Below are 24,766 nucleotides of genomic sequence, written 5' to 3' on the forward strand. Positions count from 1 at the left end.
TTTTTCCCATTTCCATGACATGGCTTTTATCCACATTGAATTCCATTTCCAGATCTTGTTTAAGTCTTCCTGTAGTATTTCACAATCCTCTTTTTGTTTAATGACTCTGCACAGTTTCGCATCGTCCGCAAACAGATTTATGTAGCTGTGTCTGTGTGTGTGTGTGTGTGTGTGTGTTTTCACGAATGTTACAAGGCGTTACAATCTTCGAGATGTAACTTATCTTCAGAGAGAGAGAGAGAGAGAGAGAGAGAGAGAGAGAGAGAGAGAGAGAGAGAGAGAGAGAGAGAGAGAGAGAGAGATGGGAACAATCTATGCCATTGGGTAATTTTAGACACAAGGCGGACATGTAGCTTATCTTTAGTGATTGGTGGAGACAAGGATGGTGGGAGGAGCACTAGGATTTCAAGGACAGCATACGGGCGTGTGTAGTTGGTATCCAACACACTATACGGGACAACTGAACTAAAGAAAGCTCAGAAAAGAAATATGACGCCTACGTAGGCGTCACCGTATTTGCTACTGGGGCTTCATGACGCCTACATAGGCGTCACCGTATTGAAGGGGTTAAAGGTGTAACCTTTGGTATTTTCAGATATCTATTTATGTGATTTTGTAGATTTTCAATTTTAGCAATGTGCATTACTCAAATAAATGCTTCCTCACCCCAGAAAAACTAATTTCTCATTGGTTCTTCAAGATCATTTGTTATTGAGAGGTAGACAGGTTAAAGAGTAATAACTTTAAAACTATCTATTAAAACAGAAATTATGCAAAATATCAATCAATTCACTACTTGTCTTAGCAGAGGAACATAAGCAACATGAAAAAATCATTGGATGTGTGAAACATAAATATTTACCAATGTTATGTAGATGTCTTGGGATGGTAGCATTTTCAAGGGTAAATCCTAATAATCCAATGAAACTGATAAATCCATTACACTCCTGGTCCTCTGCTCATCAGATTAACATAATTTTATTGAAGTGGCAACATTTTCCATAGCTTAAATTTCTATAAAATATTCATAAAAAATCTATCTATCAAAAGTAAAATCTCCATATCACATTATGCTATGCCATGCTTAGCCTTGACTTGAAAACTGATTGTTATTCATAATTCATTAATCATTGTGATCAGGAATCTAAGTCTCAGCATGAGCAGACACCTTCCATCCAAGGGCAATGAAGCAGCTGCATAGCTCATTTTACTCTCATTTAGATCTTCCATTAAATATCTAAATGAAAAAAAAAAAAAAAAAAAAAAAAAATTCTATAAAACATTCATAAAAAAATCTATCTATCAAAAGTAAAATCTCCATATCACATTATGCTATGCCATGCTTAGCCTTGACTTGAAAACTGATTGTTATTCATAATTCATTAATCATTGTGATCAGGAATCTAAGTCTCAGCATGAGCAGACACCTTCCAGCCAAGGGCAATGAAGCAGCTGCATAGCTCATTTTACTCTCATTTAGATCTTCCATTAAATATCTAAATGAAAAAAAAAATTAAATAAAAATAAAACTTTCTTCCAAATAAAATCAATAATCAATACATTGATTTTTATCTTTTTTTTATTATTATCTTTTTTAGTTATCACTCTTAGTGCTATTTAATTGCATGCAACAAACATACCAGGAAGGTTCAGGCTGGCAATGTTCACATTTGGAGGAGGTCCTCCACTACCACTGTCACTCCGCAAAACAGCTGCCGCAGCTGAGCCCACCACACTTGTCTGGCCAGATGATGCACTGCTCACTCCTATTTTCACTCCACTTCCCTCTTGTTGCTGCAAAAATATTCATTCTTTAAACTTACCTCCAAGCTTTGTCGGTCCACACCCAACACACACACACACACACACACACACACACACACACACACACACACACACACACACACACACACACACAGGTTGAAAAATACAAGAGACAGTTGGAGGAGAAAATGGAGAGAGTAGTAAAGGAGAAAGATGACTTTAAGGAAATGATCAGTGAGCAGAGTGAAAGGTTTGAAAAGGAATGGGAACTGAAGAAAACACAATGGACTGAGTCGAGGGAAGCAGAGATGGTTGGATTACAAGAAATAATTAAAGATCAGTTGAAGGAAGACAAAAAAGAAAGGTCTAAGGAACTGGTTAATGTTATGAAGAATAAGGAAACATTGATAAGAGAAATAGCAGAAAAGAAGAAGAGTGTGTTAATATTTGGGATGAAAGAACAAAATATAACATATAAGCCTAAGAGAATTAAGGAAGAATTAAAAACGGTAAGAGATCTGTTCAAAAATCTAAATGATGATGAAAAAAAGACCTACAAGAAGTGGAAGAGATCCATAGACTGGGTCCGTATAAGGAGGGAGTGAGCAGACCGATTAAAGTAGTACTGAAGTCACAACAATCTGTGGAGGATATCCTATATAGAACATCAAAGTTAAGAGAGATAGAAGGTTGTAAAGAGGTGTTTGTGAGAAAGAATAGAAATGAGGAAGAGAGAAGATATAAGGAATTGTTGGAAGAGGCGAGAAGGAAAAATGATGAGCGGTCTGAGGAGGAAAGAGAAAAGTTTTTTTGGAGAGTTATAGGAGAGAGAGTCAGAAAGTGGTATGTGGAAAGAAGGAATACGGAGGAACCCTAGAGGGAGCAGTGGGTGGACCGTAATGTATACTAATATAGATGGGATACTGTCAAGTAGATTGGAATTGCAAGACTATATGATGGTGGAGAAGCCTGATATAGTGTGTTTGACTGAGACAAAATTGCATGAAAAACAAAGGTAAATTTGGATAATAAATATAATATATGGAGAAAGGATAGAGAGTAAAGGTGGAGGAGGAGTTATGATTATGACGAAGAAATAAATAAATGTGGATAAGGTTTGGTATGGGAAGAACAACGCAGAAGTGATAAGCATAAGGATAAAAAGTGATGGAAAAGAATTAATAATCATGGTGACCTATGTACCTCCTAAAACAAATTCTTGGACATTAAGGAATACGACAATATGATCAAGGATACTTTACAGAGTTTGGAAAGTGTATTATCTGGAAAAAGAAAGGTGATACTAGTAGGAGATTTTAATTGTAAGGAGGTGGATTGGGAAAATCTAGTAAGTGGTGTTGGAGAGGAAGCATGGGAGAGAGATTTCTTAATCTAATGATGGAAAATATGATGGAACAGAGGGTGAAAGAAAATACTAGATATAGAGGAGATGATGAACCGGCTAGACTGGATTTGGTGTTAACAAGAGAAGTGTACCTATGTGGAGATATACAATACAAATGTCCTTTGGGAAAGAGTGATCATGTGGTTATGGAAATGCAGATAGCAACAACACAGCGAAGGAGAGAGAGACATACAGGAGTGGTAGATTGAATTATAGAAAGATGGACACAGAAAGTTTGAAAAATTATTTCAGAAAATTAGATTGGGAGGAGATGTTACAAATCAGAGAAGTGCAAAAAAATATGAGATTTTTATGAAATATTATAAAGAAGGAGTTATGAAATTTGTACCAAAGTATAAACCGAGAGAGGAAGGAAGAAAGGATTGGTTTAATGCAACTTGTGTTAAGGCTAAGGAAAAGAGAGATGTGGCTTGGAAAAGATGGAAAAGAGCAGGAATATACTAAATAAGGAGAATTATAGAGTGGCAGAAATGAGTATGTGAGGGTAAGGAGGAGGAAGAAAGAAAATTTGAAAAGATATTGTAGACAAGAGTAAGGAACATCCAAAATTGTTTTACAGGTTCATAAATGGTAAACTTAAAAGAGAGAGTCCATTGAAAGATTAAAAGGAGAGCAAGGGATAGTAGATGACCCTAAGAATATAGCGGAATTGCTAAATAATAGGTTTCAGCAAGTATTTACTAAAGAAACAATGTTTGTAAAGCCTCAGAATGTACAAGGAAATGTGCACATGGATGACATTAAGATACCTAAAAGGAGTTATATAAAATGTTGGAGGAACTTAAAGATGATAAAGCGATGGGACCAGATGAAGTTTCAGGAAAATTATTGAAGGAGTGTAGAGAAGAATTGATTGATCCATTATATGATATTATAAGGTGCTCATTAGAAACAGGGAAGTACCAGTAGAGTGGAAAAGAGCTGAAGTGGTGCCCATTTATAAGGGAGGCAGTAAGGAAGAGCCTCTTAACTATAGACCTGTGTCTCTAACAAGTGTGGTCGGTAAGATTTGTGAGAGGGTGATAAAGAAATATTGGATACGGTTCCTGGAGGATCATAAGTTATTATCGGATCATCAATTTGGCTTTAGGAAAGGGAGGTCATGTGTAACAAATCTACTGAGCTTTTATTCAAGAGTGGTTGACAAAATACAAGAGAGAGAGGATGGATGGACTGTGTATATTTGGATTTAAAGAAAGCTTTTGACAAGGTACCTCACATGAGACTGCTATGGAAATTAGAGATTTATGGAGGACTGAAAGGAAAAGTGTTAAAGTGGATGGAAAACTACTTGAGATGGAGGGAGATGAGAACGGTAATAAGGGATGCAAAGTCGGACTGGTTGGTGGTGGAGAGTGGAGTCCCACAAGGCTCAGTGCTGGCACCAATACTTTTCCTTGTATATATTAATGACATGCCAGAGGGAGTAAACAGTTATATTAATTTGTTTGCGGATGATGCGAAGTTGTGTAGGTGTGTGAAGAGTGAAGAAGATTGTGAAATTTTACAGGCAGATCTGGATAAGATTTGGGAGTGGAGCAAGAGGTGGGAAATGGAATTTAATCTGAGCAAAAGTCATGTGATGGAGATGGGAAGAGTGGAAGACGGCCAAGAGGGTCATATAAGATGGGTGAAGAAGTAGTGTTGAAAAAGGTGGAAAAGGAAAAGGATTTGGGAGTGATAATACAAGACCATGGGCAGTTTGAGGCTCATATTGATAAGATGTTTGGAGAAACATATAATTTGATAAGAAATATTGGATTAGCCTTCCATTATATGGATAAAGATATGATGAAGAAATTAATTAGTACGGTAATTAGACCAAGATTGGAATATGCTGGAGTGGTTTGGTCCCCTTATAAAAAGAAGCATATAAGGAAGTTGGAGAGATTGCAGAGAATGGCAACAAAAATGGTTCCAGAATTGGCAGAAATGACCTATGAGGAGAGATTAAAAGAAATGAATTTGCTTACCTTGGAACAAAGAAGAGAAAGAGGAGATTTAATACAGGTTTATAAACTGTTGAACGGACTGGATGAAGTGGATAATGAGCAAATGATGTTGAGAGAGGAAAACTTAAATAGAACTACAAGATCGCATAGTAAAAAGATAGCCAAGGGAATATGCTTGAAGGATGTGAAGAAATATAGTTTCCCACAAAGATGTGTGGAGGTGTGGAATGGTTTGAGTGAGGAGGTGGTGTCAGCGAGGAGTGTGCATAGTTTTAAAGGAAAGTTGGATGTGTGTAGATATGGAGACGGGGCCACACGAGTATGATACCCAGACCCTGTAAAATTACAACTAGGTGAATACAACTAGGTGAATACACACACACACACACACACACACAGACACAGAGGAAGGACGATACCGCTCCCGACAATCAGCTGATCTTCACTACCTTTGTTTGGGTTTACAGAGGCCTGGGCGATAAGTGTGGACTCATTTTTCCTTTCATGAATACAGTGTTAAATAATAATGAGTGAGAAAGATATTCCATCTAAATGCAGGTATGTGACAAGGAAAGAATGAAAGCTGATGATGACAATGTTGGTGAGGAGGAGGAGAATTTGAAGGCTTTGATACGCGCAAACTTCACTATTTGATAGAGTCTTAACTATCGAACGTAAATTAGATAAATTGATAAAGGAGAGTATGGGAATGAAAGAGAATGAAGAACAGGATAAAGAGCTCCAGAAATTGAAAGAAAGGATAAAAAGAGTGGAAGAAAACGAAACTAGGCTAAGAACCGAAAATGAAGAATTAAAAGTCCAAATAGCGAACTATAAGAAATTGATGGAAGAAGGACTCGGTAAAGCCGAGAAAGAAAAAGAAAAGCTAAAAGATCTAGTTAACAAAGAAGAAGAAAGAGTACAAGACGTGATTAAAAAAGAAGTACAAGCATGGAGAATCCAAGATAAGAAAGACAAGGAATCATTTCAAGAAGTATTTCAAGAACAGTTAAAAGAAAGAGATGAAAATATGACAAGCAAAATGATAGGAGTCCTCAAGAAAAAGAAAATTTAGTAAGAGAAATTGGAAAAAAAGAAGAGTGTAATTATTTTTGGACTGAAAGAAAAAATGTTAAATATAGACCAAGAAGGGAAAAAGACGAAATGAAATCAGTAAAAGACCTACTAAAACATCTGAATGACGAGGATAGACAGAACTTAGAAGAGGAAGTAGAAGAAATCCATAGAATGGGACCATATCAAGAAGGAACAGTGAGACCAATTAAGATATTACTAAAATCACAAGCAGCAGCAGAAGAAGTACTATATAGAAAAACGAAACTCAGAGAAACAGAAGGTTGCAAAGATATATATATAAAGAAAAATAGAAACGAGGAGGAAAGGAAGAGACACAATGAACTGGTGGCAGAAGCAAGAGAAAAAATAATGAAAGGTCAGAGGAGGAGAAGAAGGCATTTTTGGAGAATTATAGGAGACAGGATAAGGAAATGGTATATAAAAGAGAAAGAAGAGAAAAGAATGGAGCAAGTTTAACTAAAATGATAAGAACAAGAGATTAAAATGATGTATACAAACATAGATGGGATTTTATCTAGTAAATTAGAATTAAGAGATTACATAAAGAAAGAAGAACCAGATATTGTATGCCTGGTGGAAACAAAGTTAAATGAGGCAATAAAAATAGACATAGATAAAAGGTATAATATATGGAGGAGAGAGAGAGTGGGTAAAGGAGGAGGAGGAGTCATGATGATGTTAAGGAAGGAGATAGTGGTAAATCAAGTGGAGTTTGGGAAGGAAAATCAGAAATACTGTATGTTAAGATGCATATTAACAAAAAGGAGTTAACAATCATTGGAACATATGTGCCACCAAAACAAACTCATGGACTAACCAAGAATATAGAGACATGATAGATGACACAATAAGGAGTCTTACAAGAATCATTAAGGAAAGGAGAAAAGTGATATTGATAGGAGATTTCAACTGTAAGGAGGTAGACTGGGAAAATTATGAAAGTGGTATGGGGAAGATGCCTGGGAGATAGATTCCTGAACCTAATGATAGATAATTTGATGGTCCAAAGAGTAAAGGAAAACACAAGATTCAGAGGAAACGATGAGCCGGCAAGATTAGACCTAGTTTTTACAAGGGATATACCAATTAACGATGATATAAGATACAAGTGCCCATTGGGAAAGAGTGACCATGTAATATTAGAGATGGATATAGAAGAAGGAAAGGAAGATAGAGATGAATCATACAAAGGAGACCGATTAAATTACAGAAAGGCTGATATTGAGAATCTCAAGAACTATTTTAAAACGTAAACTGGGAGGAGATGGAAAACTCATTAACGGTTCAAGAGAAATATAACTTATTTTTGGAAATATACAAAACTGGGGTCAGGAATATGTTCCAAATATAGACCTAAAGAAGAAGGAAAGAAAGATTGGTTTAATGCAAGATGTGCTAGGGCAAAGGAGAAACGAGATGGAGCATGGAAAAGGTGGAGAAGAAACAGAAATCCAGAAAATAAGGAAAACTTCAAAACAGCAAGAAATGAATATGCTAAGGTGAGAAAGGAAGAAGAAAAGAACTATGAAAAGGACATTGTCGAAAAATGTAAGGAACAACCAAAATTGTTCTACAGATTCATAAATGGAAAAATAAGACAAAAAGAAACAATAGAAAGGTTAAAAGGAGAAACGGAATGGTGGAAGACCCAAAAGTATGGCAGAACTGTTAAATAGTAAATTTCATGAGGTCTTTACTAAGGAATCCAAATTTGAAAGACCACAGGGTAATAGAGAGACTGTCTATATGAAAGAGATTAAAGTAACCAAGCTTGAAATAAAAAGTTGATGACGGAATTGGATGAGGAAAAGGCAATGGGACCGGATGAAGTCTCAGGCAGAATACTGAAAGAATGTAGGGAAGAACTAGCAAGTCCAATATACAACATCATAAAATGCTCAATAGAAAATGGAACAGTGCCAGTGGAGTGGAAAAGAGCTGAGGTGGTTCCCATATATAAGAGCGGAAGGAAGGAAGAACCTTTAAATTACAGGCCGGTATCACTAACTAGTGTAATATGCAAGATGTGTGAAAAGTAATAAAGAAGCAATGGATGTGTTTCTTGAAGACAACAAAATATTATCAAATAGCCAATTTGGTTTTAGAAAAGGTCGGTCATGTGTGACAAATTTATTGAGTTTCTACTCTAGAATAGTTGATAAAGTACAAGAGAGAGAGGATGGGTTGACTGTATTTATTTAGATCTAAAAAGGCTTTTGATAAAGTGCCACATGAAAGATTACTATGGAAGTTAGAGGAGAAGGGTGGCTTAAAAGGAAGCACATTGAGATGGATGAAGAATTACTTAAGGGGAGAGAAATAAGGACGATAGTTAAAGATATGAAGTCCAAGTGGAGAACAGTAGACAGCGGAGTGCCACAGGGGTCAGTATTGGCACCAATACTTTTCTCGTATATATAAATGACATGCCAGAGGAGTGAACAGCTACATAAATCTGTTTGCGGACGATGCGAAACTGTGCAGAGTCATTAAACAAAAGAGGATTGTGAAATACTACAGGAAGACTTAAACAAGATCTGGAAATGGAGCAAAAATGGGAGATGGAATTCAATGTGGACAAAAGCCATGTCATGGAAATGGGAAAAGTGAAAGACGACCAGTGGGAATCTATAAGATGGGAGATGGAGTAGAACTAGAAAAGTAAAAAGGAAAAGGACTTGGGAGTGACAATGGAAGAAAATAATCAACCAGTTAGCCATATTGATAGAATTTTCAGAGAGACGATAATTTGCTAAGGAATATTGGAGTAGCATTTCACTATATGGACAAGGAAATGATGAAGAAATTGATAAGTACTAAAATAAGACCTAGATTGGAATATGCAGGAGTTGTGTGGACTCCCATAAAAGAAACACATAAGAAAATTAGAGAGACTACAAAAATGGCTACAAGAATGGTTCCAGAATTTAAAGGGATGGCATATGAGGAGAGACTAAAGGCAATGGATCTACCAACCTTGGAGCAGAGAAGAGAGAGGGATCTGATACAAGTTTATAAATTGATTAACGGAATGGATGAAGTGGATAATGAGAAACTGATCCTGAGAGAAGAATATGACTTTAGAAGCACAAGATCGCATAGTAAGAAACTAAGGAAGGGACGATGTCTGAGAGATGTTAAAAATTTAGTTTCCGCAAAGATGTGTTGAGACTTGGAACAGTTTGAGTGAGGAAGTGGTATCAGCAAAGAGTGTACATAGTTTTAAAGAAAAATTGGATAAGTGTAGATATGGAGACGGGACCACACGAGCATAAAGCCCAGGCCCTGTAAAACTACAACTAGGTAAATACACACACACACACACACACACACACACACACACACACACGGGCGCAGTTCCGACGATCAGCTGATCTTCACTACACCTGTTGTATAGTATTTACAGTGGCCTGGGCAGGTAGTGTGGACTCATTTTTTTTTTCCATGAAATCAATTAGTAAGGAATAATGAGTGAAAAAGATATCCCATCCAAATGCAGACATGGGAATAGAGAAGAGGCTGATGATGACTATGTGGTGAGGGAGAACGCGTGATTCAAGGGTTCGATACGACGAAACTTCACTACTTAAGAGAGTGTCAAATATTGAATGTAAACTAGATAAACTGATAAAGGAGAAGATGGAAATGAAAGAGAATAAAGAACAGGAAATAGAGTTTATAAGACTGAGAGAAAGGATAAGAAAAGTGGAAGAAAATGAAGCTAGGCTAAGAGCGGAAAACGAAGAACTAAAAAAGGAAGTAGCTAACTACAAGAAGCAGATGGAAGAAGGACTCGGTAAAGCCGAGAAAGAAAAGGAGAAGCTGAAAGATCTAGTAAACAAGGAAGAGGAAAGAGTACAGAACGTGATTAAAAAGAAGTACAAGCATGGAGAGTCCAAGATAAGAAAGATAAGGCCGATTTTCAGGAGGTGATTCAAGAACAACTTAAAGAAAAAGAAGAAAATATGACAAGCAAAATGATAGGAGTCCTCAAGACAAAAGAAAATCTAGTTAGAGAAATTGCAGAAAAAAAGAAGAGTGTAGTCGATTTGGAATAAAAGAAAAAAATATAAAATATAGACCAAGAAGAGAAAAAGAAGAAATGAAATCAGTCAAAGACCTACTGAAGAATCTTAATGACGAAGATAGGCAGAACTTGGAAGAGGAAGTAGAAGAAATAAACAGAATGGGACCATATCAAGAAGGAAAAACGAGACCAATTAAAATACTACTAAAATCACAAGCAGCAACAGAAGAAATATTATATAGAACAAAAAAACTTAGAGAAACAGAAGGCTGTAAGGAGAGACAATCTATATGAAAGAGATTAAAGTAACCAAGCTTGAAATAAAAGAGTTAATGAAGGAACTGGATGAAGAGAAGGCAATGGGACCGGATGAAGTCTCAGGCAGAATACTGAAAGAATGTAGGGAAGAACTAGCAAGTCCTATATACATCATAAAATGCTCAATAGAAAATGGAACAGTGCCAGTAGAATGGAAAAGAGCTGAGGTGGTTCCCATATATAAGAGCGGAAGGAAAGAAGAACCTTTAAATTACAGACCGGTATCACTAACTAGTGTAATATGCAAGATGTGTGAAAGAATAATAAAGAAACAATGGATCGAGTTCCTTGAAGACAACAAATTAATATCAAATAGCCAATTTGGTTTTAGAAAAGGACGGTCTTGTGTAACTAATTTATTGAGTTTCTATTCTAGAATAGTTGATAGAGTACAAGAGAGAGAGGATGGGTTGACTGCATCTATTTGGATTTAAAAAAGGCGTTTGACAAAGTGCCACACGCAAGATTACTGTGGAAGTTAGAGGAGAAGGGTGGCTTAAAAGGAAGCACATTGAGATGGATAGAAAATTATTTGAGGGGGAGAGAAATAAGGACAGTAGTTAAAGATATGAAGTCCAAGTGGAGAGCAGTAGAAAGCGGAGTGCCACAGGGTCAGTATTGGCACCAATACTTTTCCTCATTTATATTAACGACATGCCAGAAGGAGTGAACAGCTACATAAATTTGTTTGGGATGATACGAAACTGTGCAGAGTTATAAAGCAAAAGGAGGATTGTGAAATACTGCAAGAAGACCTAAATAAGATCTGGGAATGGAGTAAGAAGTGGAAATGGAATTCAATGTGAACAAAAGCCATGTCATGGAAATGGGAAAGAGTGAAAGACGACCTGTGGGAATCTATAAGATGGGAGATGGAGTAGAACTGGAGAAAGTCAAAAAGGAAAAGGACTTAGGAGTGATGATGGAAGAAAACAATCAACCAGTAAGCCATATTGATAGAATTTTTAGAGAAACATATAATTTGCTGAGGAATATTGGAGTAGCATTTCACTATATGGACAAAGAAATGATGAAGAAATTGATAAATACTATAATAAGACCCAGATTGGAATATGCAGGAGTAGTGTGGACCCCTCATATAAAAGAAACACATAAGGAAATTGGAGAGGCTACAAAAAATGGCTACAAGAATGGTCCCAGAACTTGAAGGGATGACATATGAGGAGAAACTAAAGGCTATGGATCTACCAACCTTGGAACAAAGAAGGGAGAGAGGAGACCTGATACAAGTCTATAAATTGATCAACGGAATGGACCAAGTGGATAATGAGAAACTGATCCTAAGAGAAGAATATGACACCCGAAACACAAGATCTCATAGTAAAAAGCTGAGAAAGGGAAGATGTTTGAGAGATATTAAAAAGTATAGTTTCCCACAGAGATGTATTGAGACGTGGAACAGTTTAGATGAAGAAGTAGTGTCTGCAACGAGTGTGCACACTTTTAAAGTAAGATTGGATAAGTGTAGATATGGAGACGGGGCCACACGAGCATAAAGCCCAGGCCCTGTAAAACTACAACTAGGTAAATACAACTAGGTAAAATACACACACACACACACACACACACACACACACAAACACACACAAAAAATTGGTCTGGCGAGTTTTGAAAATGAAGTTGGGCCAAATCACGTATAAGCAAACCGATCACACATATTAAATTGATTATAGGTGATAACAAAATGGAATCAAAAAAGAAATAAGTTACCTCTAGAAAAAAAAAAAAAAAAAAAAAAGTAGAAGAAACAAAATGGAAATCATTGGAATGCTGACATCAATGAAATGGAGAACCATGTGAGAGAAAGGTGAACTTTGGTATTTTCAGATATCTATTTATGTGATTTTGTAGATTTTCAATTCTAGCAATGATATAAGATACAAGTGCGCATTGGGAAAGAGTGACCATGTAATATTAAAAATGGATATAGAAGAAGGAAAGGAAGATAGAGGTGAATCATACAAAGGAGACCGATTAAATTACAGAAAGGCTGATATTGAGAGTCTCAAGAACTATTCTAAAAACATAAACTGGGAGGAGATGGAAAACTCATTAATAGTTCAAGAGAAATATAACTTATTTTTGTAAATACAGTCAATGGCTATGGACTTCAGCTATGGATTGCTATCAAATGAAAAGCTGAAAATTTCATTATGGAAGATGTGCTATGGGAGATGACGTCATGAGGTATCTGAGGATTGGCCAAAAGATACCAGAATTTTGGCCGATTGATAGATAGATAACAAATTGGGCAGATACTGATACTACTATCGATAGATACCACCGATAGATACTACTACTTATAGCAATTACTGCACTGGACCAGGATGAGTTGGTGGACGGCGATCGTTATCAGATGGGAGGCTTTGTTTTGGGGATGCTGTAAGTCCTTCTGAGAACGTTTGTGAAATAGAGCAATTCTAGAAGTTTTTGAAGATTTGCAAGGTAAATTACTCAGTAATCAATATCTTATATCGAATATATCACAAAGTAGTAAATTCCTTTAGGTACCGTATGTATCGGTATAAAATAAGAATAGATAAAAAATGGGCCGATACAGGATTGATAGATAGATGCATCGGTACATCTCTAGTAAATACAATGAGCTGATGTAATAATGATAAGACATGAATTGGTACCAATGGATTATACAGTAATTTAAAAAGAAGTAAAAATGAGGGATATCAGGAGTAAAATTTGTGGTTGTGGTACAAATAATAATTTTCACTATTAGTTGTTCAATTCGGCTATCGCGTTTTCGGCTTTAGCGTGGCTATTTCGGCCCCAATTGGGCGCGATAGCCGAGGGTTAAGTGTATACAAAACTGGGGTCAGGGAATATGTCCCGAAATATAGACCTAAAGAAGAAGGAAAGAAAGATTGGTTTAATGCAAGATGTGCTAGGGCAAAGGAGAAACGAGATGGAGCATGGAAAAGGTGGAGAAGAAACAGAAATCCAGAAAATAAGGAAAACTTCAAAACAGCAAGAAATGAATATGCTAAGGTGAGAAAGGAAGAAGAAAGGAACTATGAAAAGGACATTGTCGAAAAATGTAAGGAACAACCAAAATTGTTCTATAGATTCATAAATGGAAAAATAAGACAAAAAGAAACAATAGAAAGGTTAAAAGGAAAAAACGGAATGGTGGAAGACCCAAAAAGTATGGAAGAACTGTTAAATAGTAAATTTCATGAGGTCTTTACTAAGGAATCCAAATTTGAAAGACCACAGGGTAATAGAGAGACTGTCTATATGAAAGAGATTAAAGTAACCAAACTTGAAACAAAAAAGTTGATGACGGAACTAGATGAGGAAAAGGCAATGGGACCGGATGAAGTCTCAGGCAGAATACTGAAAGAATGTAGGGAAGAACTAGCAAGTCCAATATACAACATCATAAAATGCTCAATAGAAAATGGAACAGTGCCAGTGGAGTGGAAAAAAGCTGAGGTGGTTCCCATATATAAGAGCGGAAGGAAGGAAGAACCTTTAAATTACAGACCGGTATCACTAACTAGTGTAATATGCAAGATGTGTGAAAAGTAATAAAGAAGCAATGGATTGAGTTTCTTGAAGACAACAAAATATTATCAAATAGCCAATTTGGTTTTAGAAAAGGTCGGTCATGTGTAACAAATTTATTGAGTTTCTACTCTAGAATAGTTGATAAAGTACAAGAGAGAGAGGATGGGTTGACTGTATTTATTTAGATCTAAAAAGGCTTTGATAAAGTGCCACATGAAAGATTACTATGGAAGTTAGAGGAGAAGGGTGGCTTAAAAGGAAGCACATTGAGATGGATGAAGAATTACTTAAGGGGAGAGAAATAAGGACGATAGTTAAAGATATGAAGTCCAAGTGGAGAACAGTAGACAGCGGAGTGCCACAGGGGTCAGTATTGGCACCAATACTTTTTCTCGTATATATAAATGACATGCCAGAGGAGTGAACAGCTACATAAATCTGTTTATGGACGATGCGAAACTGTGCAGAGTCATTAAACAAAAGAGGATTGTGAAATACTACAGGAAGACTTAAACAAGATCTGGAAATGGAGCAAAAAATGGGAGATGGAATTCAATGTGGACAAAAGCCATGTCATGGAAATGGGAAAAAGTGAAAGATGACCAGTGGGAATCTATAAGATGGGAGATGGAGTAGAACTAGAAAAAGTATAATAGGAAAAGGACTTGGGAGTGACAATGGAAGAAAACAATCAACCGGTAAGCCATATTGATAGAATTTTCAGAGAGATGTATAATTTGCTGAGGAATATTAGAGTAGCATTTCACTATATGGACAAGGAAATGATGAAGAAATTGATAAGTACTAAAATAAAACCTAGATTGGAATATGCAGGAGTTGTGTGGACTCCCTATAAAAAGAAACACATAAGAAAATTAGAGACTACAAAAAATGGCTACAAGAATGGTTCCAAAATTTAAAGGGATGACATATGAGGAGAGACTAAAGGCTATAGATCTACCAACCTTGGAGCAGAGAAGAGAGAGAGGGGATCTGATACAAGTTTATAAATTGATTAACGGAATGGATGAAGTGGATAATGAGAAACTGATCCTGAGAGAAGAATATGACTTTAGAAGCACAAGATCGTATAGTAAGAAACTAAGGAAGGGACGATGTCTGAGAGATGTTAAAAAATTTAGTTTCCCACAAAGATGTGTTGAGACTTGGAACAGTTTGAGTAAGGAAGTGGTGTCAGCAAAGAGTGTACATAGTTGTAAAGAAAAATTGGATAAGTGTAGATATGGAGACGGGACGACACGAGCATAAAGCCCAGGCCCTGTAAAACTACAACTAGGTAAATACAACTACACTTAACCCTCGGCTATCGCGCCCAATTGGGGCTGAAATATCCACGCTATAGCCAAAGCGATGGCGAATTGAACAACTAATGGTGAAAATTGTTATTGGTACCGCAACCACAAATTTTACTCCTAATAACCCTCATTTTTACTTCTTTATAAATTACTGTATAATCCACTGGTACCAATTAAAACATGTCACGGTTATAACATAAAAAAAATTACATCAGCTCATTGTATTTACTAGAGATGTACCGATGCATCGGTATTGGTATCGAATCGGATATGACCATTTTGAGATGTCGGTGGCTTATTTTATACCGATACTTATGATACCTAAAAGGAATTTACTACTTAGTGATATATTCGATATAAGATATAGATTACTGAGTAATTTACCTTTGCAAATGGCTTCAAAAAGCTTCTAGAATTGCTCCTATTTCACAAACGTTCTCAGAAGGACTTACAGCATCCCCGAAAACAAAGCCTCCCATCTGATAACGATCGCCGTCCATCAACTCATCCTGGTATCCAGTACAGTAATCACTATAAGTAGTAGTATCGGTATCGGTGGTATCGGTATCGATAGTAGTATCAGTATATGCCCAATTAGGTGGTATCAGTATCGGTATTGGAATCAGCCAAAATTCTGGTATCGGTTTTGGCCAATGAGCGCTCAGATACCTCATGACGTCATGGCTGGGCGCGCGATAGCAGGCATCTGAGGTCGCGATAATGAAATTTTAGCAGCTTTTCATGGGTGTGTGATAGCAATAAAACGCGATAGCTGAAGTCGCGATAGCCGAGGGTTGACTGTAGGTAAATACACACACACACACACACACACAAATTCATGGAGCAATCAAGGATGTAAAGACATGATAGATGACACAATAAGAAGTCTAACGAGAATCGTTAAAGAAAATAGAAAAGTTATATTAGCAGGAGATTTCAACTGTAAAGAAGTGGACTGGGAAAATTATGAAAGTGGTATGGGGGAAGAAGCCTTGGGAGAAAGATTCCTGAACCTAATGATAGACAATATGATGGACCAGAGAGTAAAGGAAAAAACAAGATTCAGAGGAAACGACGAGCCGGCGAGACTGGACCTAGTTTTTACTAGGGGTATACAAATGAATGATGATATAAGATATAAGTGCCCATTGGGAAAGAGTGACCATGTAATATTAGAAATGGATATAGAAGAGGGAAAGGAAGATAGAGACGATTCATACAAAGGAGACTGATTAAATTACAGAAAGGCTGATATTGAGAATCTCAAGAACTATTTTAAAAACGTAAACTGAGAGGAGATGGAAAACTCAGAGACGATGCAAGAAAAGTATAACTTATTTTTGGAAATATACAAAACAGGAGTCAGGGAATATGTCCCGAAATATAGACCTAAAGAAGAAGGAAAGAAAGATTGGTTTAATGCAAGGTGTGCTAGGGCAAAGGAGAAAAGAGATGGAGCATGGAAAAGGTGGAGGAGAAATAGAAATCCAGTAAATAAGGAAAACTTCAAGGAAGCGAGAAATGAATATGTTAAGGTGAGGAAAGAAGAGGAAAAGAACTTTGAAAAGGACATTCTCGAAAAATGTAAGGAGCAACCAAAATTGAATAAGAATATGATAAAGAAAATATTAACTACCTTAATTAGACCTCAGTTGGAATATGCAACAGTGATATGATCACCACATATGAAGGAACACATGAAGAAACTAGAAAGAGTGCAGCGGTTGGGAACGAGGATGAGGTGCCGTACGAGGAAAGATTAAGAAGACTGGATTTACCCATGTTAGAAGAAGAGAGAGGGGGAGATACGATAACAATATATAAAATAGTAAATGGAATGGATATCCTAGATAGAGAAGACTTGATAAGGATGTCTTCCAACAATCAACTGAGAGGACACCCAAAGAAAAGGAGGATAAAGGGGGAGTAAGAGTGTTAATAATGGTTCATGATAATATATGTGTGGAGGACGTGCAATGTGGAGAGGACAAAATGGAAGTAATGGGAGTAACAACCAAAACAGAGGAATTGAAGAAGAGAATAATTATAGTTACATATCTGCCACCTAAAACTAATACATGGGAAACTGAAGCACTTAAAGATATACAGAGGTGATTAAGTGCCTAGATAACATGATAAGAAGAAAGAATACTTTTAGTTGGAGACTTTAACTGCAAAAAAGTAAACTGGAGAGAGATGAAAGTATAATGCTGGGCAGTGGAGCGAGGAAGTGTTACAGATGACTATGGTTAATGCAATCGATTAGTGAGTGGAGGAGTCAACAAGGTACAGGGGGGAAGAACCATCGTTGCTTGGCCTAGTATTCACAAAGAAACCAAAGCCCCTCCAATCATACAATACCTTAGTCCAAAGGGATGAAGTGATCATGAGACATTAGAGATGCAAATTCAAAGGAGGATGGGATAAGTTACACAGATGATTATAAAGGAGAGAGATTAAATTATGCAAGAGTGGATTTTGAAAAATTAAAGATCTATTTCGCTGATATTGAGAGGAGAAATATTATGTGCAGAAAGACAGTACAAGGAGAATATGACATATTCTTACAGAAATATAATGCAGGAGTAAAAAAATTTGTATCTGTTTATAGAGTTAAGAAAAAAAATACATATTTGGAACAATGCTGGATGCTTACAAGCTAAAAAGGCAAAAGATAAAGCGTGGAGGAAACTCATAAAACAGAGAAATGACTATAACCGATGACAGTACAAGGATGCTAGAAATGAATATATTAGAGTAAAGAGAGAGGAAGAAAGAAACTTTAAAAAAGATGTGGTGAATAAAAGCAAAGACGAACCCAAACTTTTGTACAAGGTCATAAATGGCAAAACAAAGAACAAGGAAACAACTGAAAAAATAATTAAAGAAGGGAAGACATACCAAACAGAGAAGGAAATGTGAGAAATAATGAAAGTGAGCTTCAAAACAGTGTTCACTGCAGAAGATGATTTCACAGAACCTAGTAGGGCATTGCATTGCCAAAGATTACAGGGGATTGGAGTGCACAAAGAGGATATTGGAAGATTATTGGATAAGTTGGATGTCAAAAAAGCAATGGGAATAGATGGTGTATCAGGCTGGATGTTAAAAGAAAGTAAAGAGCAACTATTGGATTCAATTTGGGAAATAATTACAAGTTCAGTAAATGAAGGGAAAGTTTCACTAAAATGGAAGAGGCCCAACATAATTCCGACATTTAAAGGAGGAAAGGCAACTGAACCACTAAACTACAGACCAGTGTCACTTACAAGTATTTTGGGGAAGTTGTGTGAAATAATTATCAAAGAAAAATGCCTTAAATTTCTAGAAGAGGAGCAAGTCGTATGGAACAGACAATTTGGGTTCAGGACAGGGTGGTACTGTGTATCAAACTTATTAAGCTTCTATTCAAGAGTTATTGCAGGACTTGAAAACAGAGATGGATGGGTAGACACAGTATACCTGGACCAATGGGTGAAGGACTGTACATGATATAGAGAGGAAAAAACATGAATGCTGGATTTGAAATTTTTTTTTTTTAAAAAGCCTTGTCCAAACATCAAATACCATAGCCCAATGGGGAGAGTGATCATGTGGTTCTAGAAATTGACTTAAAAGATCAAAAAATTTTAAAATGCAATGAGGGACATAAGCAAAAAAGATGGAATCAGGCCAAGTCAAATTCCTGAGGGTTAAGAAGTTACTTTGGTAGTAATTAGTGGAAGGAAATTATGCACGGCAAGACAATTCAAGAGAAGTACGATATATTCCTACACAAGTAGAATGAAAGAGTAAAGAGATACATTCCCGAATACAGAGTAAAAAAGAGGCAAACATACGTGTTAAAATGCTATATGTGCAAAAGCTAAAAAAGTGTAATGATGCAGTTTGGAAAAATTAAGGAAGCAACGAAATTAAGCAAATAGGAAGCAGTATAAAGCGGCAAGAAATTAAAACATTAAGATAGAAGGATGAAGGAGAAAAATTTTGAAAAGGATGTAGCGAAGAAATGTGAAAAGGAACCCAAGCTTTTTTCATAAGTACATACATATATGGCAACCTGACAGAGACCATCACAAATTTAATTACAGGAAATAGAATACATGAAACACTGGAAAAAATGAGTGAACATATGAAAAGGAGCTTTATATCAGTAGTTTATGAAAAGGAAGAGTTCATAGAGCCAAACAGCCAAGCAACAGTGGAAGGATTACAAGACATCATGATAAACAAACACAAAGTTGGAGAATTAGTACTAGAAAACATGGATTTATGAAAAACAATGGGGCCAGATGGAGTGTCAGGATGGACACTGGGAGAATGAGGAGAAAAACTGGTGGATCTAATTGAGGATGTAATCAATAACTCTCTAATGTAAGGGAAAGTACCAAAGGAATGGAAAAGAGCAAATATAGTCCCAATATACAAAGGAGGAGAAAAGACCGGGCCCATAAATTGTAGACCAGTGTCATCAACTAATGTTGTGGGAAAGATCTGTGAAATTTTTATAATGAAAAATAGTTAGAATATCTGAAGGGAAATTAAATAATAAATAACTCAAAATTTGGTTTCAGGAATGATGCTGCTTAACAAATTTACTAAGCTTTTATACAAGAGTAATACACGAAGTACAAGGGAGAGATGGATGGGTTGACACAGTGTATTTAGATTTTTTTTTTCTTTTTTGGTTAAGAAGATCATTAATGCATAATAGAAAGAGGGTGGGTGACAGTACAGAAGCTTGAGGAACACTACTATTAATAGATTTAGGAGAACAGTGGCCGTCTACCATGGTTGTAATAGAATGGTTGGAATAGAAACTTGAGATAAAGTTGCAGAGAAAAGGTTAGAAACCGTAGGAGGGTAGTTTTGAAATCAAAGCTTTATGCCAGACTTTTTCAAAAGCTTTTGATATCTCTAATGCGAAATCAAAACTTTCACCGAAATTTCAAAAAGAGGATGACCAAGATCAGTAAGGAACACCAGAGGATCACTAGTAGAGCGACCTTGACAGAAGACATACTGGCGATCAGATAGAAGATTGTGAAGTGACAGATGTTTGAGAATCTTCCTATTAAAGATAAATCCAAAAATGTTAGAGCTATAGGGCGGTAGTTTGAGGGATTAGAACGGTCCCCCTTTTTAGGAACAGGCTGAATGTAGGCAAATTTCCAGCAGGAAGGAAAGGTAGTCGACAGATATAGTTGAAAGAGTTTTGCCAGGCAAGGTACAAGCATGGAAGCACAGTTTTTGAGAATGATAGGAGGGACCCTATCAGGTCCATAAGCCCTCTGAGGGTTTAGGCCAGTGAAGGCAAGGAAAACATCATTAAGAAGAACTATAAATGAAGACATGAAATAGTCAGAGGGAAAGGAGAGGGAGGGACAAACACAGAACCATCCAAGGTGGAGTTGTTCGCAAAGAAATGAGAGAAGAGTTCAGCTTTAGAGATAAGGGAGATGACAGTGGTGCCATCAGGATGAAATAAAGGAGGGAAGGATGAAGAATTAAAGTTATTGGAGATGTTTTTGGCCAGATGCCAGAAGTCACAAGGGGAGTTTGAGTTTGAAAGATTTTGACATTTTCTGTTTATGAAGAAGTGTTTGGAAAATTGAAGAACAGACTTGGCATGATTCTGAGCAGAAATATAAAGTGCATGAGATTCAGGAGATGGAAGGCTCAAGTACTTTTTGTGGGTAACCTCTCTATCATGTATAGCACGAGAACAGGCTGTGTTAAACAAAGGTTTAGAAGGTTTACATTGAGAAAAAGAATGAGGAATGTACGCTTCCATGCTAGACACTATCACCTCCATTATGAGCTCAGCACAGCTCAGCTCTCTGACGTGGAAACAGTAATTATTCAAAGGAAAATCAGCATAATACCTCAAGTCCCCCAACTGACAGAAGCAAAATGCCAGAGGCATCTCCACTTTGGGGGATCCTTAGGAGGAATTTGAGAAATGGGTGGAATACAGGGAAATATCTTAAAGTGGATGACAAACTAATTAACAGATAGGGAAATGAGGACAATGATAAGAGATATTCCATCAAGCAACAGCTTGGATAATGAAATTGTAACAGTAGAAAGCATGCATAAATCTAAAGAAAAGTTGGATAAAAATTAAATATGGAGACAGGTCACTATGAGCCCACTCCAACTCTGTAATATACAACTAGGTAAATATACATACACACCCCAAGGTCAACAAGGAAAGCTTGTCACTATGGTCATTCTATTTCTAAAGATGTTCATTAGTTAACAATGCTGTACATACACAAGAAGTAAATGGTTTGAAGAAAATGAGCATTCTCCATCATTCTTTAACAGAATACATGCCTTGCTGGCTGCAGCAGCGGCAGCAACAGCACTTGATGATTGTGCTGACAAGCGCTCCAGGAGGGAGGGACCTCCTCGCTGAGGTGCCGGGTTGTCTGCTGATGGGGTACCTGGAAGAGAGAAAAGATAATTACTTGTCATACCTGTCATCATCATCATCATCATCATCATCACATTTAACAGACTGTTCAGATGTGCTAAGATGTCCTGTAATGCATAATCTATCTATTAAATCACACCTCTCCTACATTTTCACTTTGTTCTTCCCACATTTTGATGTCTCTTTCCATTTATATTCTGGTTATTATTCCCAAACATTCCCTTCAGCAATCCCTCAACATGTCTTGAAAGAGAATAGTACAGGCAACCCCCACTTAACGAAGGGTTACGTTCCTAAAAAAACACTTCGTTAAGTGAAACTTCGTTAAGCGAACCGATTATAACAAGTTTAACCCCTGATTTGAACTTCCATTGAGAGTAAGCAAAGCGAGAGTGCATCATAGTACAGTAAAAGGTTTAATGAAAGTAAAAATTATGAAGTTAAACATTTAGGTAGTTTAATCTAAGTCATTATAATGTACACTAATGTATGTATGTACGTAATTTTATAATGTTGATGATCTTAACTTTATGAAGGAAGGGAGAGTGAAACAGGAAATACACTAACCAGCAACCTGTGGAATGTAAACAAAGTGCGCATCATGGTACCGCATACAGAACTTATGTACCACATTTCCACAAGGCTTTCCATTTTATCCATTGTAGAGTCACGAGTTCAGGTGGTTCTTTTAGCTTTCAAGGAAGATGCGGTCTCACCAGCCTTCTTAATAGAGTCTGCTGACTTGAAAATAGTAGACAGTAGATGGAGTCAAGATGGTGGCAAGCAATGTTATTAGTTTTCTGGCCTCTCTCGTCTGTGAATAATACCCAGCTTCACTTCAAGAGTAAGACACTTCCTGGTCTTCTTAGGAACGTTAGGCCACATTGCAGGGCGTTTTGGTGGTATGTTGAACTAGGAAAGATGAGCTGCTGGTGACGCTGTTATGTTTTGACTGGGGAGTGAGTGGTGCACATGATCTTGATCTTGATCTTGATGCTACAGGTGATGCAGAATTTCTTCTGAGTCAGGCCTTTGTATCAGCAGCGCCTGTGTTGTCCACGAGAGGCTTGATCTTGATCTTTATTCTACAGGTGTCTCAGGATTTCTCCTGAGGCAGGCTTTAGTACCAACAGCTCCTGGTGTATTCAAAAGCCTGTCAGCTTGCATGATATGGTGGGGCTTTCAAATTTGGAAAAAATTATCTTGATAAAACTTCGTTAAAGTGAGTTTGGTGTTCGTTAAACGAGCAGATGGTAGTAAAACGAAACCTTCGTTGAAGCGAAATTTCGTTGTGAACCTTCGTTAAACGGGGGTTGCCTGTATCGTGTGTAATTCCATCATATATTCCATAACCTTACTATTCAAATCCAGTCTGGTCTGTCGTACCATTATCTTATGCAATTTTATATTCATAATCTCATTGTTCCAAACTTTTCAATTTATATTACAGTCTCTCTCCTACTCTTGAAAGAATTTCCCTAACTCACTAGTCACACCCCACACCCCTGATGCAGGAAACAACAAAGTCTAACCATATAGGGAGGCAGTGGCGTAGTAGATAATGTGGTGAGTGTGGGATAGGGCTGACGTCCACACATAGGTTCAAATCCCACCACATACCGATTTGATACTTTGTCATTTGTTGAGTGGTTTAAAGTTACCTATATGTTACCATGATACCCAGGTTCTAGGTGGTTACACCAAAGATGCACTTGGGTGGTGATATGAGCCCTAATATGGGTACCACTATGAATTAAATTGCCTGCGCCACTAATGCATGGAAGCTAAACCACGCTTCCCATACTCTTCAGGCGCTACAGGCCCCAACAAATATATATATAGTGGTACCTTGGAGTACGAACGCTTTTGAGTACAAACAACTTGGATTATGAAAAAATTTTTTTTTTTTTTGCATTGGAGGACAAAGTTTGCTTTGGAGTGCGCACAATAACAAACGTGGTCAACAGATTACGCGCAGCACTGCGTGATCAGCTGACTGCATGGTGGGACACCACACTGCCTCAGTGCCTCAGGAGTGTTGTTTGCAGTTGTTTGGTTGTTGTTTTGCAGTGCCGGGGATAATAATATTAAGTGTTTTTAGTTATTAAGATCATTGCCTACTGTAGCAGCACACATGGTCACGAGACATACAGACATATAGAAGATTCTAAAAGATTTGAGGGGAAGAGAGAGTATCCAGCTCATGAATTAAAAGCCTTAACCCTTACAGCCCATCAGGCACGATCATGGCTCTTATGTTAGAGCCTTTCAGGCATGATCTTGGCGCTTTTTGGAAGCCACGCTTCTTTATAACGCACAGTTTGTTTATGCTTGAGGCTATCTATCATATATCGAAGCCTGTCATTGGCCCATTGTTTTCAAGATGGTGGACACTTAGCCAATCATGTATCAGCTTTTACAAGAATATGTTTGTGTAGGTGTGACGGCGCCAAGCGTGAGGATGGTGAGAGCACTGATGTCAGTATGCTGTATTTTATCATTTTATATGTATTTTTTGGTGAGATGTAAGATATACACGTATTTCCGTGGATAAGCAAGCAGTTCAGAAACATATTATGATGCATGACAATATTGGAATTGTTATTGGTTTAGATAAGAGTGCGTAGTGCTGGCTTGATGGAGTCAGCTGAGGAGGATGTGTTGACGCTGGGTCATGGTCAAGACAGCCCCTGACCATGACAGCCCTCCACAACGGCCCCCCCCCAATGGTTCCATGTTTACCACGACGGCCCCACACTACAGACCACAGCAGCCTCAGTTTCTTTTTTACCCGTAAGATGGTTTTAAATTATACTTGTTAATAGAGCATCTTATACTAAGACAGATTGTATTAATAAATCAATTGCTCCCCACTCCCCC

At 37.2% G+C, this 24,766-nt stretch overlaps 1 protein-coding gene across 1 annotated transcript in view; it reads right to left on the minus strand.

Moving 5' to 3' along the window:
- LOC123518598 (putative transcription factor SPT20 homolog-like 2) overlaps positions 1 to 24,766 on the minus strand; it is a 298,506-nt gene that overhangs the window by 77,231 nt on the left and 196,509 nt on the right. Inside the window, 2 exon segments of the mRNA XM_045279496.1 lie at positions 1,641 to 1,794; positions 21,787 to 21,896. Coding sequence (XP_045135431.1) covers positions 1,641 to 1,794; positions 21,787 to 21,896 — 264 coding nt within the window.

This window comes from Portunus trituberculatus, chromosome 6 (genome assembly GCF_017591435.1).
Source record: "Portunus trituberculatus isolate SZX2019 chromosome 6, ASM1759143v1, whole genome shotgun sequence".
Taxonomy (NCBI): Eukaryota; Metazoa; Arthropoda; class Malacostraca; order Decapoda; family Portunidae; genus Portunus; species Portunus trituberculatus.